Source organism: Erinaceus europaeus, chromosome 2 (genome assembly GCF_950295315.1).
Source record: "Erinaceus europaeus chromosome 2, mEriEur2.1, whole genome shotgun sequence".
Taxonomy (NCBI): Eukaryota; Metazoa; Chordata; class Mammalia; order Eulipotyphla; family Erinaceidae; genus Erinaceus; species Erinaceus europaeus.
Window position 1 is genome coordinate 10,440,797 of NC_080163.1, and position 14,204 is coordinate 10,455,000.

General features: G+C 48.2%; 1 protein-coding gene across 1 annotated transcript in view; it reads right to left on the bottom strand.

Moving 5' to 3' along the window:
• Positions 1-2,089: 2,089 nt before the first annotated feature.
• The window catches only part of SAE1 (SUMO1 activating enzyme subunit 1), a 102,978-nt gene continuing 90,863 nt past the window's right edge, over positions 2,090-14,204 (bottom strand). Inside the window, exons 8-9 of the mRNA XM_007535653.3 lie at positions 9,172-9,241; positions 2,090-3,090 (exon numbers count right to left, since the gene is read on the bottom strand). Coding sequence (XP_007535715.1) covers positions 2,998-3,090; positions 9,172-9,241 — 163 coding nt within the window. The 3' untranslated portion in view covers positions 2,090-2,997. The remainder of the gene's footprint in view (positions 3,091-9,171; positions 9,242-14,204) is intronic.

The following is a 14,204-nucleotide window of genomic DNA, read 5'->3' on the forward strand; positions in this document are numbered from 1 at the left end:
CTCCTGGAGGCCATCTTTCCCATTCTGTTGCCCTTGATGCTGTTGAAATAAATTGAGAAATTGAGAAGGGGAAAGACAGAGAGGGGAAGAGAAAGATAAGACACCTACAGATCTGCTTCACTGCCTGTGAAGCAATCCCCCTGTAGGTGGGGAGCCGGGGGGCTTGAACAGAGATCCTTACACCGGTCCGTGTGCTTTGCACCATGTGTGCTTAACCCACTGTTACCACCTGACCCCCACAAAACACATATTTTACCACGTGCAACAACCCATGTTTGAGCTCCAGCACCACAGGAGATTACTTGCACTGGGACGACCTGTTGAATGGTGGAGCGGTGCTATGCTGCCTCTCCCCCATCGCAAATCCACTGAGTGTGGGGTGAAATCTTGTAGGTGTGGAACTCCAGTGATTACCTCGGTGGCAAAAACGGAATAAAGGATTTATTTTTTTATCAAGAAGAGTGAGAATAAGAAGAGACCAGAACAGTGTTCAGCTCTGGTTCTGGGTGGTGCTGAGGATTGACCCTGTGGCCTGTGGGACCTGACATGCAAGCTGGTGTTCCTACAGGCCAAGCCAGCTGCCTGCCTCTCTGAGTAGCACCTGTTCTGAGGCTTCAGCACTTGAAGCACTTAATGGTGTTCGCTGAATACACATACCAAAGATGACAGCAGTGGGCTCGGAGTGGAGTCGGGCACCCTAAAGCAGCCCCACTTCCTGTCACCGGGTAATACCAGCATCCTGCAAGGACCTGTTACCATCAGGGGTGGGTTCCCACCTGGCATGGGTAGCTGAGCTCTTGGAAGGACTGGACAACCCAGCCCCTCCGCCCTCTGCCCCTGCACTCCCTGGAGACTCAGGGAACCCCATCTGTAGGATCATACCAGCATGTGACATGGGAGAAGCCCAGCATTTGAAGACAGGAGAATGATGTTTCTGGCCTGGGGCTGGCAGCTGCCAATGCACTTCCCCTCCCCCTGATTCTCGGGGGGTGGTGGGGGTCCACTCTGGGATGACTCAATCTCTGCCATCAATGCCACAGGGCTGAAGTTTGAAAAGCTTCAAAGACTCCACAGTAACAATTTTGTTACTCCATTCAGACCCACCTGCTCCCCCTGGTGCCCAAGGCCCCACACTGCAAAGATTGGGAATAGCTCACAGTTCCGGATGCACAGGCAGATAAAAGCCTTGACCTTGGCAGCCCTGATCCCGCTCTAATGGGGCTCAGCAGCCCCCCCCCCAAGAACACAGGGTGAACCTCACCTGGCACTCCTCCTCCCAGTGGGACCAGTTCTTCCCCCTTCACTGACAGCAGCACTGGAAGTACTAGATTCTTGGGAAAATCATGATACATTTTTGCATAGGAAAACAGAAAAAAAAAATCACGACTTTTGTGGGTTATTCATTCATACTGACCAGATTCAAGCCCCAGACGGTGTTACGTCAGGGAGAAACCTGAGCAAAGGTGAGAACAGACACACCCTTGGGCAGTCCACAATGCTGTATCCAGCAAGGCTGCAGGACAGGTAGGTTACTTAAGCCTCATGGAGCTGAGATGAGTTCACTGTCCACTCACGCTGCACGGTGCCTGGCAAACAGGGTGTCAAAAACTACACGGTCATGTCAGTGCTGTGTGCTTGAGTCCTTTTCCACTGTTATATAAGCACCGCTGAGACCTATTTAACTGGGTTATTTAGCACTCAAAGAACAGGGAGCTTCCGAGCATTCTAGAATCTGAACAGTGACCCAGGACAACAGTGACAGAGGGATGAAGGGGAGGGGCTTTTGATGTTGGAGCATCCGGTGCTATTTCTTCAGACTACCGGGGGTTGAGGGGAGAGACAGGGTGTGAGTGAGGTAGTGTGTGCTGCCCAGGTTTGGGCCACAACCTCAGGGAAAGCCCCAGAGCTGTAGCATCTCTCTTGATGCTACACAAGAAAAAACCCACCCGGGAGCCTTGAAATCCTACACAACGTGAGGCCCTGGTTCCACACAAGAAAAATAAATAATAGACAAATAGAATGTAAAAAGGAACTGGCAGAAGCACTCCCTGGGAGAGGATGTTTTTAATGTGAAAGAAAAACAAACACATCCTAAGGCAAATAACTTTTATTTGTATTACTCCGTTGTAAAGAGCCAAGGAAATGTAGAAAACATACAAACAGCTGCAATTCAGGGGGTCCGGGCAGGGGCAACCCAGCAACCCAGTCTCCACCACCATCTGGATGGACTACAGGGGCTCTGGGGGATGGCTGGGGCGGTGACATGCCTTCGAGAAGGCAGGCCCTGCCAACTACAATAGGCCTAAGAATCAGAATCCCAGGGGCTCAGGGGAGAGGGGATGTGGGGAACTCTGCCTTTTGTCAACAGGCTTTCCCACTAATATTCAGTTTGCAAAGGGCCTGGTAGCATTTCTTCTCTCTTCCACAATCAGGCTGGAACTCGGCTAATCCTGAACTCCAGCTCCAGCACGAACACCAGATGCCACCTGTTGTTTTTCAGGATGTCAAACTTTGGAGGAAATGCATTCCAGCGCTTTTCTCCCCTCCCCTGCGGGGGCACACCTGTCTGTGTGCGCCCTCCTGCGCCATTGGGCCCGGGACCTGATTCCCCACCTGAAGCCACACTCCTCTCTGTATGACATCAGGCAGGGAATAAGCCAGAGGTGGCACGCAGGGCTCCTAGGCAACGTGGCGTGCTGCATCTTGGCTGGCATCTCCGGTGGGGCCCTGGGGGGTTGGCGACGCCGGGGTGGCACCAGGACGGGAGGCATCAGAGGGGGTGATGGCAGGGGATCACCACTCAGGGGAGTTGGCAGGCCTGGGGCAGGAGTGCCGGAACGCAGAAACCAGTCCCGTATCCTGGTACCAGCTTACTGCTCACAGGAAAAGGTTTGGGGTGGTGGGTGACATCACCATGCCTTCAACTGGAGCGGCCGGCGACCATTTTGGGGGGAGCTGTGGGTCAAGCACCTCTGGGACTGCCCCGCTGTTCTGGGTTCACTTGGGGCCAAGGCACTCCACAATCCCGTTTCCCTTCATGCCATCAAAAAAGAAGAAGTTGTTGTGAGGAGGGTCCCTCTGAGACAGGGCCTGAGGAGGAAAACAAGAGCAGGGTTCAGCTCGAGTGTTCTCAGAGGGATAAAATGGAGGCAAAGCAGCAATGGACGTAGACCCCCACTTCCCCCACCATATTTTCACAAAGCTTTCTGGGCAGTGGTTCTCTGTGGAGGTTGGTTTTGCATTCGTTATGTTTAAAAGCATTTTACTACTATACACATAGCACACCCATCCAAACCCACACATACATTCTCTCGGTGGCACTGTGGTGACCATTTTTTTCTTTTTTTAAAAAAACTAGATAGGACAGAGAGAAATTGACAAGAGACAGGGAGACAGAGATAGATAGATGAAACACCTGCAGACCTGTTTCACTGCTTATGAAGCAGACTCCCTTACAGGTGGGGAGCGGGGACATTGTGCTTGATAATATAGGCCCTTAACTGGGTGCCCCACTGCCCTGCCTACCCCTTTATAAAGCCAGAATACTAGTGGCCGGGGAGTTAGCACAGAAGATAAAGCAGACTCACAAGCATGAGGTCCCCAAGTTCGATTTCTGGCACTGCACGAGCCAGAGACTGGACTTGGAGACGCCCTGGTTTTCTTGTTCTTCTCTCTCATTAATAAAAAAGTATATGAATACATTAATAAAGCACAACAATGCTCAGCTCTGGCTTAAAATGGTGCCAAGGATTGAAACTGGGGCCTTGGAGCCTGTCTTTTTCTTTCCTTTTTTTTTGTCTCCAGGTTATCACTGGGGCTCGGTGCCAGCACTACGAATGCACTGCTCCTGGGGCTACTTTTCCCATTTTTGCTTGCCCTTGTTGTGGCTGCTACTGTCATTGTAGCTGTTGTTGGATGGGACAGAGAGAAATCGAGAGAGAAGGGAAGACAGAGAGGAGGAGAAAAAGACACTTGCAGACCTGCTTCACCACTTGTGAAGAGAAGCCCCCCTGCAGGTGGGGACCTGGGGGCTCGAACCAGGATCCTTTGCTTTGTGCCACCTGTGCTTAACCCACTGCACTACCATCCAGCCCCCAGGAGCCTGTCTTTCGCATGACTACTATACCAATCATCTCTCTACTTCTAGAAGCATTACTTTTAATTGTTCGTACATTTACTGACTTATTAATGAGAGACAGAGGGAGAGAGAGAGAGAGAACTAGAGCATCGCTTTGGCACATGCAATGTCAGGACTCAAACCTGGGACCTCATTTTAGGACCTTTTTACCACTGTGCCACCTCTCAGGTGGCTGCCTTTTAAAAATGGTCCTTCTGTTAAGCTCTGGGTTAAAAGAGAATGACTCTCCATTATCTGGTGTGATCCAAGCCAGGGGCCGCACCGCTTTCATCTAGCCGTGATCACAATCCTCAGCCAAGGAAGGCAGCGACTCAGGCTCACTTCCGTCACTTGGGGGACACACAGAGGTGCAGACTCGGCTCTGCCATGAGGACACCAGCCTGCCCGCCTTCCACGTCAGAAAGGGGCAGGATGCAGAGGGCCCTGGAGAGGCCACTCAGTCATGGAAACACTGACTGCCGTGTGGGGTTACAGGAGGACATAGCACTTTGTTTACAAATGTGGTTCTGGAGAATGAATGAGCCCAGGGCTGTCAGCATGAGTGATAAAACTGCTGTGGGGTCAGTGTTCAGAGAGGAGACATCACAGAATTGTTCCAGTGCCCTGGAGACCCCCAGGTGCTTTCCATGATGTTCCTGTGTGGTGACGGGAATTAGATCCATGTGCACAAGGAACTGGGTTCAAGCCCTGGCTCCCCACCTGCAGGGAGGACACTTCACAACTGGTGAAGCAGGGCTGCAGGTGTCTTTCTCCCTCTCTATCCGTCCCTCTCAATGTCTCTGTCCTGTCAAATAAATAAATAAATAAAATAAAATATAAAGGAAAAAATGAGAGGGCCAGGTGGTGGTGCACTCGGGTAAAGCGCATATATGGTAATACACAAGGACCTGGGTTCAAGCCCAGCTTCCGTGCTGCATGGGAAAGCTTAAAAAAAAAAGGTTTTTTTTTCCAGGGCCAGGTGGTGGCACACCTGGTAAAGCGGTCACTGTACAGTGCACAAGGACGCAGGTTCAAGCCCCTGGTCCCCACCTGCAGGGGGAAAGCTTCGCAAGTGGTGAAGCAGGGCTGCAGGTGTCTCTCGTTCTCTCCCTCCCTACTTCCCCCTCCCCTCTCAATTTCTCTCTGGCTCTGTCCAAAAATAATAAAATTAGATTAAAAAGTTAAAAAACATAAAATAAAAACTTTTTTTTTTTCCTTTTTGTGGGCTGGGGAAGACAGCATACTAGTTATGCAAAAGGCTCTCCTGCCTTAGGTTGTGAGGTCCCAGGTTCAATCCTCAGGTCATAAATCAGAGCTGAGCAGTGCTCTGGTAAAAATAAATAAATAAATAAATAAATATATGATAAGAGATAACCAGAAACTGAGAAGGAAGAGGGTGACAGGAAGAGATACCTCCAGCACTGCTTCACCACTTGCACAGCTTTTCCCCTGCAAGTGGGGATCAGGTGCTCAAACCCAGGTCCTTTCACATTGTAACATGTGTGTTCAACTTGGTGCGGCAGCACCTGGCCCAGGGGGAACCTTCATGAACAATGAAGAAAGTCTGCAGGTGTCTCCTTTTCTCTTTCCCTATCTCTTCCTCCGCTCTTTGTCCTATCCAGTAAAATAGAAAGATTAAAAAATAAAGGCATCATTGAAAAAAAGGGGGGGGGGGCTGGCAGTAGTGCAGCGGGTTAAGCGGTGCACATGGCACAAAGCACACCAACTGGTATAAGGATCCGGAGCAGTGGATTTGCACTGAGTCCCAGCAATAACCCTGGAGTCAAGAAAAAAAAAAAAAAAAAGGAAAAAATTGCCTCCAGGAGCCATGGATTTACAGTGCTAGTACCATGCCCCATTGAAAACCATGGTGGCAAAAATAAATAAAAATAAAAGATTGGGTTAGACACCCTGAAATTACTCTCTGAATTGTGTGGTGGGGAAAGGGCTCATAGGAGTGAATAACATTTATTTATGAGGAGAGAACCGGAACATCACCCTGGCATATGTGATACTGAGGATTAAGCTTAGGACCTCCTGCTTGAGAGTTCAGTGCTTTATTCCCCCTGCCAACTCCCATGCCACTCTGAACATTTTCTTCTTCTTCTATTTTTTTAACCAGAGCACTGCTAATCTCTGGCTTATGGTAGTACTGGGGGCATGGAACCTGGGGCTTTGGAAACTCAGTCATGAGAGACATTTACATAAGCACTATGCTACCTCCCTAGCTTCGGTAGTTTTGTTTTTTTTTAATATTTATTTCCTTTTGTTGCCCTTGTTGCTTTATTATTGTGGTTATCATTGTTATCGTCATTATTGGATTGGACAGAGAGAAATGGAGACAGGAGGGGGAGAGAAAGATAGACACCTGCAGACCTGCTTATGAAGCGACTCCTCTGCAGGTGGGGAGCCGGGGCTCAAACCGGGATCCTTATGTGTGTCCTTGCGCTTTGTGCCACCTGCGCTACCTCCCGACTCCTGGCTTCGGTAGTTCTTTTTTTTTTTTTTTTTCTTATTTTTAAATGTTTTATTTAAGAAAGGATTAGTGAACAAAAGCATAAGGTAGGAGGGGTACAACTCCACACAATTCCCACCACCCAATCCCCATAACCCACCCCCTCCCATGGTAGCTTTCCCATTCTCTATCCCTCTGGGAGCATGGACCCAGGGCTTCGGTAGTTCTTAACCCAACTAAGGTTTATTGTTTAAAGAGGAGATGGCAGATAAAGTGTCGAACTCTCAAGTGTGAGGTCCTGAGCTTGGTCCCCAGCATTGCACGTGCCAGAGTGATGCTCTGGTCCTTGCTCTCATTAATAAATAAAAACAGTGTGTAGGTGAAGCCTTGATATGCATGACCACATTTCCCAGGCTAACTCTTTCATTCCTTTTATTTAAACCAGAGCTAGAGAGGGCAAGACACCTGGGCCAAGGTGCTCCCGAGGTGCTGGGGTGCAAACCTGGGGCCTTGGGAAGGCATGTGCTCTGCTGGATCAGTCTCTCAGGCTCTCCCAATGTTGACTTTTTAGGAGTGATCAAATGTTCCTCTAGAGAAGGGGGGGGGGTCACCAGCCCTTAGACTAGGGAGCCCACTGCCAGCTGGCTCAAGGCTGGGACTGTGCTAAGTAAGGGGAAGAGACAAGTCAGCAGGACGGGGTGATTATGGGGCAAAAGGTAAAGTGCTTCCCAAGCAAGATGGGGACAAGAGGAGATTCCAAACACACCCAGCAACCAAGAATGCAGAGTACTCTGGCTCTCTGGGACAAACAGAAACAAAATGCGGGAACAGCTGTGCCCAACAGGCAGGAAGGAGGGGGCTGCATCTGAGGTCAGGCCTGGGACGAGAGAAGCCACCTGCCCGACCCCACACTCCACCCCATGTAAGCCACCCAGGCAGTAGCTTTTCAACGGGGCACACAGACGCAAGGAGAGTGCACAAGGCGGGTGCCCTAGGCTGGCACCAGTGGCCAGAAACCAGCTTGCCTGTGCCCTGCCCCTACCATCTCCTACACCTCCGCCCCTCCTTTGCAAATCAAGGTTCATAGCAGTTCCAGCCTCAGAGAAAGGATAGAGTGAGTTTTAGCGCATAGAGAACACAGTGGGTTTTCAGGATCTGTGATGGCCTGGTACTGTCGATGCCCTAGAGGCTTTTCCATCCCAGCATTCTTTGTGGCCGCATCTGTGTTGGCAGCCTCGGGATCGCTCTCAGGTCCTCTGGGCAGTCAGAGGATTGATGTCTCTGTCAGACCAGGGAAATAACCACGAAACCTCCCTATCATTCCAGGCTATGTGAAAGGTACGAGCAAAGACAAGAGCACATCAGTGGAGTGACACCCTACTGCTCAGTGAGTGACACAGAAGGGCAGAGGAACAGAGGACAGAGGAACTTGGTTCCTTTGCAGCGCCAAGGCTCCAGGCACCACCTTTTATCAAAGCTGAGCAGTGCTTTGGTCTCACTATCCATTTCTTTCATAATAAATACTAAATAATAGATACAAAATATCTATTAATCTACTTTTTTTATTTGTAATATAATAGACAGGGGCCTGGCTGGCTGTGGCACGCCTGGTTGTGTGCCAAAGTTACGATGTGCCCTCTCAATTTCTTTTTGTATCATGTAAGTCTGAGAGATGAAGACACATTATCAGTGATCATCCACTAAACCTTCAAAAGGAAATATTTAACAGCAATGGGCAAATATCAAAGCATAAACCCCCCCCCCCAAAGGAAAAAAGCAAAAGAGAATGTTGTAATTGTGGCAATCCAAACATTCTTCTAGAAGTGGCTCCAGAAGCTGTATTTATTATGTGACTCCTTGTGAGACACTTTCCTGAGAATGAGACAGTGACATCTCTCCAAGGTGGACACAGGTAATACAGAGCTTCCCAGGGCTCCGGGCCTACAGTATGTGCTCTGCCCCAAGGTGAGTGTACCACCAGAGAAGTGCTGACTCCACGGAGCTGGGTGGAAAGAAGCTGTACAGAGCTGAAGGGAGGGGCTCCCCCTGACATTTTTTTTTTTTTAACTGCCACCAAAGTTATTGCTGGGGCCTGTGCCAGGAATCCACCACTCCTGGCAGCCATTTTTCTCTTTTTTTTCTAATTTATTAGATAGGACAGAAATAAATGGAGAGGGGAGGGGAGGTAGAATGGGAAAGAAAGATACACTTGCAGAACTGCTGCTCACCACTTGGGAAGCTTCTCCACTGCAGGTAGTGTTTGTTACCTGGTCCTCGTGTGTTGTAATTTGTGAGCTCAAACAGGTGTGCCACTGCCAGGCCCCTCGGTGGTCTTCCCTCAATGGAGGCATGGCAGTACCTCTCTAGAGCTGTGAGGTAGAATGCCCAGCAGATCTCATAGTCCCTGGGTAACTTATGTTCTACTTAGAGGACGGCAGGCAGGACTTCAAAGGCATGATGCCCAGCCCACCTGGAAGAGGCAGGAGGGAAAGTGGGCAGGAAAAGAAAAGCACAAGGGCTAAGAAGAAGTGGGGTCAGTGGATGATCTCTGCCCGTAAAGCTGCAAGGTCACTGTGAGAGGCGTCAACTCTCTTCTCACCTTCACAATTTCCTGGGCCAAGATCCCTCCAACCACTGCACACACTGGTACCATCTCGGAGAAGCAGTACCTGGAAGAGAAGACAAATGAGATGGAGCTGGGAGGGTCCAAGGGAGAGAGAGTGTGTGTGTGTGTGTGTGTGTGTGTAGACGAGAGAGAGAGAGAGAGAGAGAGAGGAGCAGCAGAGAGGCTGAATGAAAATTGAGCGGGAGGAGTCGATCAAGGCATGGCTGCCAAGGCTGGCATATAAGCGTGAAAATCTGATGTGATCCCAGGGGTTAGTGGGAGGTGGGAAAAGACCTCTAGACCTTGGCAGGGTAGAGCTGTTTCACAACTTTGTATTTTATTTTTTAAGTTAAAGGAAAGGCTATATCTGGGCTTCCTAAAAATAAGGTCCTACAAATACCAGATGTTTCAGTGCCCGGGTCACATTCTCGCAATTCTCTCTTCCCCGTAACGGACAGTGGGCTGGCTCTCTGTGCTATTCACTAACACATGTCAGGGGGAGGCCTGTGTTAACACGCAAGAGGTCGGGGAAATTCAGAGCCTGAAGTGACAGCATGGGGAAGGGTGGGGTACAGAGGGTAAAGTTTAGCTGGGACTGCCACCGGCACTCTGATTCCTGCTTCCGCTCTGGAGAGCAAAAGACTCTTCCAACACCTTGATGCAGGGTTGGGTGAGACCCAGGGGTTTAGGCATGCAGGGTTCCACAGACTTAGCCTACACTGAGCCACCTCCCCAGACTTAGGCAGCACGATACCTAAAGGCAATGTGGGGGAGGAAAGACCAGGACATTAAATCTTGCAAAAACGAACAACTTGGCAGTGGGTACTGCACTGGAGTCCGTAGCCTGAGGCCTGCAGTTGAACCCCAGGTAGTGCATGTGCTAGGGTGAAGCTCTGGTTCTCCACACCCACATTATAAATAAATAAATAAATAAATAAATAAATAAATAAATAAATAAATGTAACCAGTTTGTACTTCAAAGGATAGCATCAAGGTACTGAAAGGATAACCTACAGGTTGGGAAAAAATGTTTGTGAAGGATCTTATCTGAAGGGGGGGGGGGGAGTACCAGACAGGGGAGACAGCACAGCGGTTCTGCGAAGAGACTTTCATGCCTGAAACTCCAAAGTCCCAGGTTCAGTTTCACGCATAAGCTAGAGCTGAGCAGTGCTCTGGCAAAGTGCTGTAGGTATCTCTCCGTCCCTTTCGATTTCTGTCTCTAGCCAATAAATAATACAAGGGGACTAGATGGTGTTGCACCTGGCTGAGAGCACATGTTACAATGTGCAAGGACATGGGTTCAAGCTCCCATTCCCCACCTGCAGAGTGAAAGCTTCATGAGTGGTCAAACAGATCTGCAGGTGTCTCTCTTCCTCTATTTCATTTCTGGCTGTCTCTATCCAATAAATAAATAAGAATAACTTTAAAAAGTATTAAAATAATAAATGAAATATTAAAAAATGCAATTGAAAATGGGCAAATGTGAGGTTAGGAGATAGCTTGCCGGGTAGAGGACTCACTTTACACTCCATGAGGATGTGGTTTTGAGCCCCACAACACCATATGCAGTACTGCCCACCGCACCAGGGGAAGCTCCATGACAGAGCTGTGGCGTCTCTCCTCTTGCTTTCTATCTCTACTGGGAGTGTAAAAAGGAACAACAACAATAAAAAACGAGTCTGCCTAGAATGGTGGAATCATTTAAGTGTGAAGCCCTTCTGCAAGAAAATAAAAAGGGAGGAGGCAAATACTTGAAAAGACTTTTCTCCAAACACAGACACAGTAAGCACACGAGAAGGAGCCTGACAGCACCAGTCAGTGGAAAGCACACATCATAACCACAATGAGAGACCCCACTACCCTGGGGGGGCTGAGGAAGGGAAGCTTGTGTCAGGTGCCAGTGGGCTGGCAGGGCCGCAGGATGCCAGGCCCTGAGCCACCACGCTGAGTCATCCATTCCAGCCCGAGGCACATACACCCAGGGGTGAGGAAACGGCATGAACTCTTCAGCTGGTCGGTGCCCGGCACTGAGCGGAGAGCATGGAGCCACACAAAACAGGTGAGCACCATAAGCTGCTAAGCCCAGTGACGGAAGTCACTCTGAGACTGCACATGCTGTCTGCTTCCATTTGTGGAAAAGGAGGAAGTGCAGAGGAAACAGATCGAGGCTGCAGGTGGGGAAAGGAATGACTACAAAACACCAGGAGGGGATTTTCTTTCTGGGTGATCAAACTTGTGTTTGTCTTTCCCTGTTGTGTTTTGAGCAAAGCTTGGAGCTCATACATGGGAAGGCTCATGTTCTACCACTGAGTCACACTCCCACCAGTCGCTACTGTGGTCACCCAAACACAATTACAAAAAAAAAAATACATATATATATAGTTGCTACCACCACCACCACCACCACCACCACCACCACCACCACCACCACCAGAGCACTGCTCAGCTCTGGCTTATGGTGGTGTGTGGAGGATTGAACCTGGGACTTTGAAACCTCAGGCATGAGAGTCCCATTGTATAACCATTACGCTATCTACCCTCCATCCTAGTTTATTCATTCATTTATTTTTAAATATTTGTTTTTTTTTATTATTAAGAGAAAAAGGAGAGAAAGAGCCAGACAGCGCTTTAGTACGTGTGTTGCCGGGGACTAAACTCAGGACCTCATGCTTGAGAGTCCAGTGCTTTATCCACTGTGCCATCTCCCGGGCCACATTCATTCATTTATTTTTTAATGAGAACAGTACAGAGAGAAAAGGTAGAGAAACCAGAACAGTGATCAACTCTGGCTTATGATCATATAGGAAATTGAATCTGGAATTGCAGGGCCTCAGGAGTGAAAGTCCTTTTGCATAAAGCATAAAGCTATCTCTCCCCACCTTGGAATATAATTTTTTTTTTTTTGCCTTCAGGGTTATTGCTGGGGCTTGGTGCCTGCACTACGAATCCACTGCTCCTGGAGGCTATTTTTCTCATTTGGTTGCCCTTGTTGTAGTTGTTATTGTTGGCATAGCTGTTGTTGTTGTTGTTGGATAGAACAGAAAGAAGTGGAGAGAGGAGGGGAAGACAGAAAGGAGGAGAGAAAGAGACATTTGCAGACTTGCTTTACCACTTGCAAAGTGACCTCCTGCAGGTTGGGAGCTGGGGGCTCCAACCGGGATCCTGACAACAGCCCTTGCGCTTGGCGCCTTGTGCGCTTAACCCGGTGTGCTACTGCCCAACTCCCTGAATGTAATTTTTAAAAATACACCAGGATAGGGCAACAAAAGGGAATAATAATAATAAAAAATACACCAGGAGTGAAGAAGCAAACAAAAAGAAAACTTACAAAATACAAATCAAAAATGACAAAAACTGAATGAGACAAAAGAAACATAACATCAAAACCAACTGGGCAGGGAGCTGGGTGGTAGCACAGTGGGTTAAGCGCATGTGGCCCAAAGTACAAGGACCAGCTTGAGGACTGCGGTTAGAGCCTCTGGCTCCCCACCTGCAGGGGAGTCGCTTCACAGGCGGTGAAGTAGGTCTGCAGTTGTCTATCTTTCTCTTCCCCTCCTCTCTCCATTTATCTCTGTCCTAACAACAATGACATCAATCACAACAATGGAAAACAACAAGGGCAACAAAAGGGAAAATAAATAAGTAAAATAAATAAATAATTAGGCAAATCCACAGTTTGGAATATTCTACAATATATTGGGCTTGTACTCTTTTTTTTTTTTTTTTTTTTTAAACCCTGTCATCCATATGGTCTATTACAACAATTCAAGTTTGCTGTTGTGGAGTTGTAAAAGTTCTAAAAAGCTGTCACAGATAATACATAAATGAGTAGGTGTTGGGATAACACTTTATTTGCAAAGACAGGAGGCAAACCACAATTAGCCAACTCCTATTGTAGATTAAAAAAAGAAGGGAGTCGGGTGGTAGTGCAGTGGGTTAAGCACGGGTGGCGCAAAGCACAAGGACTGGCGCTATTATCCTGGTTCGAGCCCCCGGCCCCCACCTGCAGGGGAGTCGCTTCACAAGTGGTGAAGCAGCTCTGTCTATCTTTCTCTCCCCCTCTGTCTTCCCCTCCTCACTCCATTCTCTCTGTTCTATCCAACAACAATGATATCAATAATAACTACAACAATAAAACAACAAAGGCAATAAAAGGGAATATTTTTTTTAAAAAGTGGAGGTCAGGTGGTGGTGTACCCAGTTAAACGCTCACACTACAGAGCATAAGGACCCAGGTTCAAGTCCCTGGTCCCCCCTTCAGGGAGAAGCTTCACGAGTAGTGAAGCCGGACTGCAAGTGTCTCTCTTCCTCTCTATCTCCCCATCTTGATTTCTGTCTCTATCCAGTAAATAAGTAAATTAATAAATAAAACAAAATAAAAAATAGTTAAGGGAATTCACATTTGAAAGAAATAAAATTAAATTATCATTATTTAAAAAAAACAGAGCTGGGAAGAAGGCTCAGTGTTAGAGCACAGGACTTGCATGGCTGAGGCCGCAGGTTCAAGCCGTGGTAGAGCACACAGGTCAACATGCTCCAAGATCTAGGCTCAAGCCCCTGGTCCCTGCCACCTGTGAGATGTGGCAGTGCGGCAGGGATGGGGAAAATGTGTCCATAAGTGGGGGAGCAGTGCTGCAGAGGTCTTTTCTCTCTGTCTCTCAACTTCTATAAAAAATATAACAGTAATAATGCTTCTGGGAATGATGGTAGTCATCATGCAGGTACAGAGCCCCACAAATAACCCTGGTGGCACCACACACACACAATTTTATGTTGTCTATATTTTACTAGAGTAAAAGGATATCAACAGGAGGTTAGATTACACAATTACAATTGTTGTCAGGATGGGGTAGATAGCATAATGGTTCTGCAAAGAGACGCTCATGCCTGAGGCTCCATTGTCCCAGGTTCAATATCCCCAGCATCACCATAAGCCAGAGCTCAGCAGTGCTCTGGTGGTAAATAAATAAATAAATAAATAAATAAATAAAAATCATTCCAATGTTTGTCACAGAAATACGAGGTTG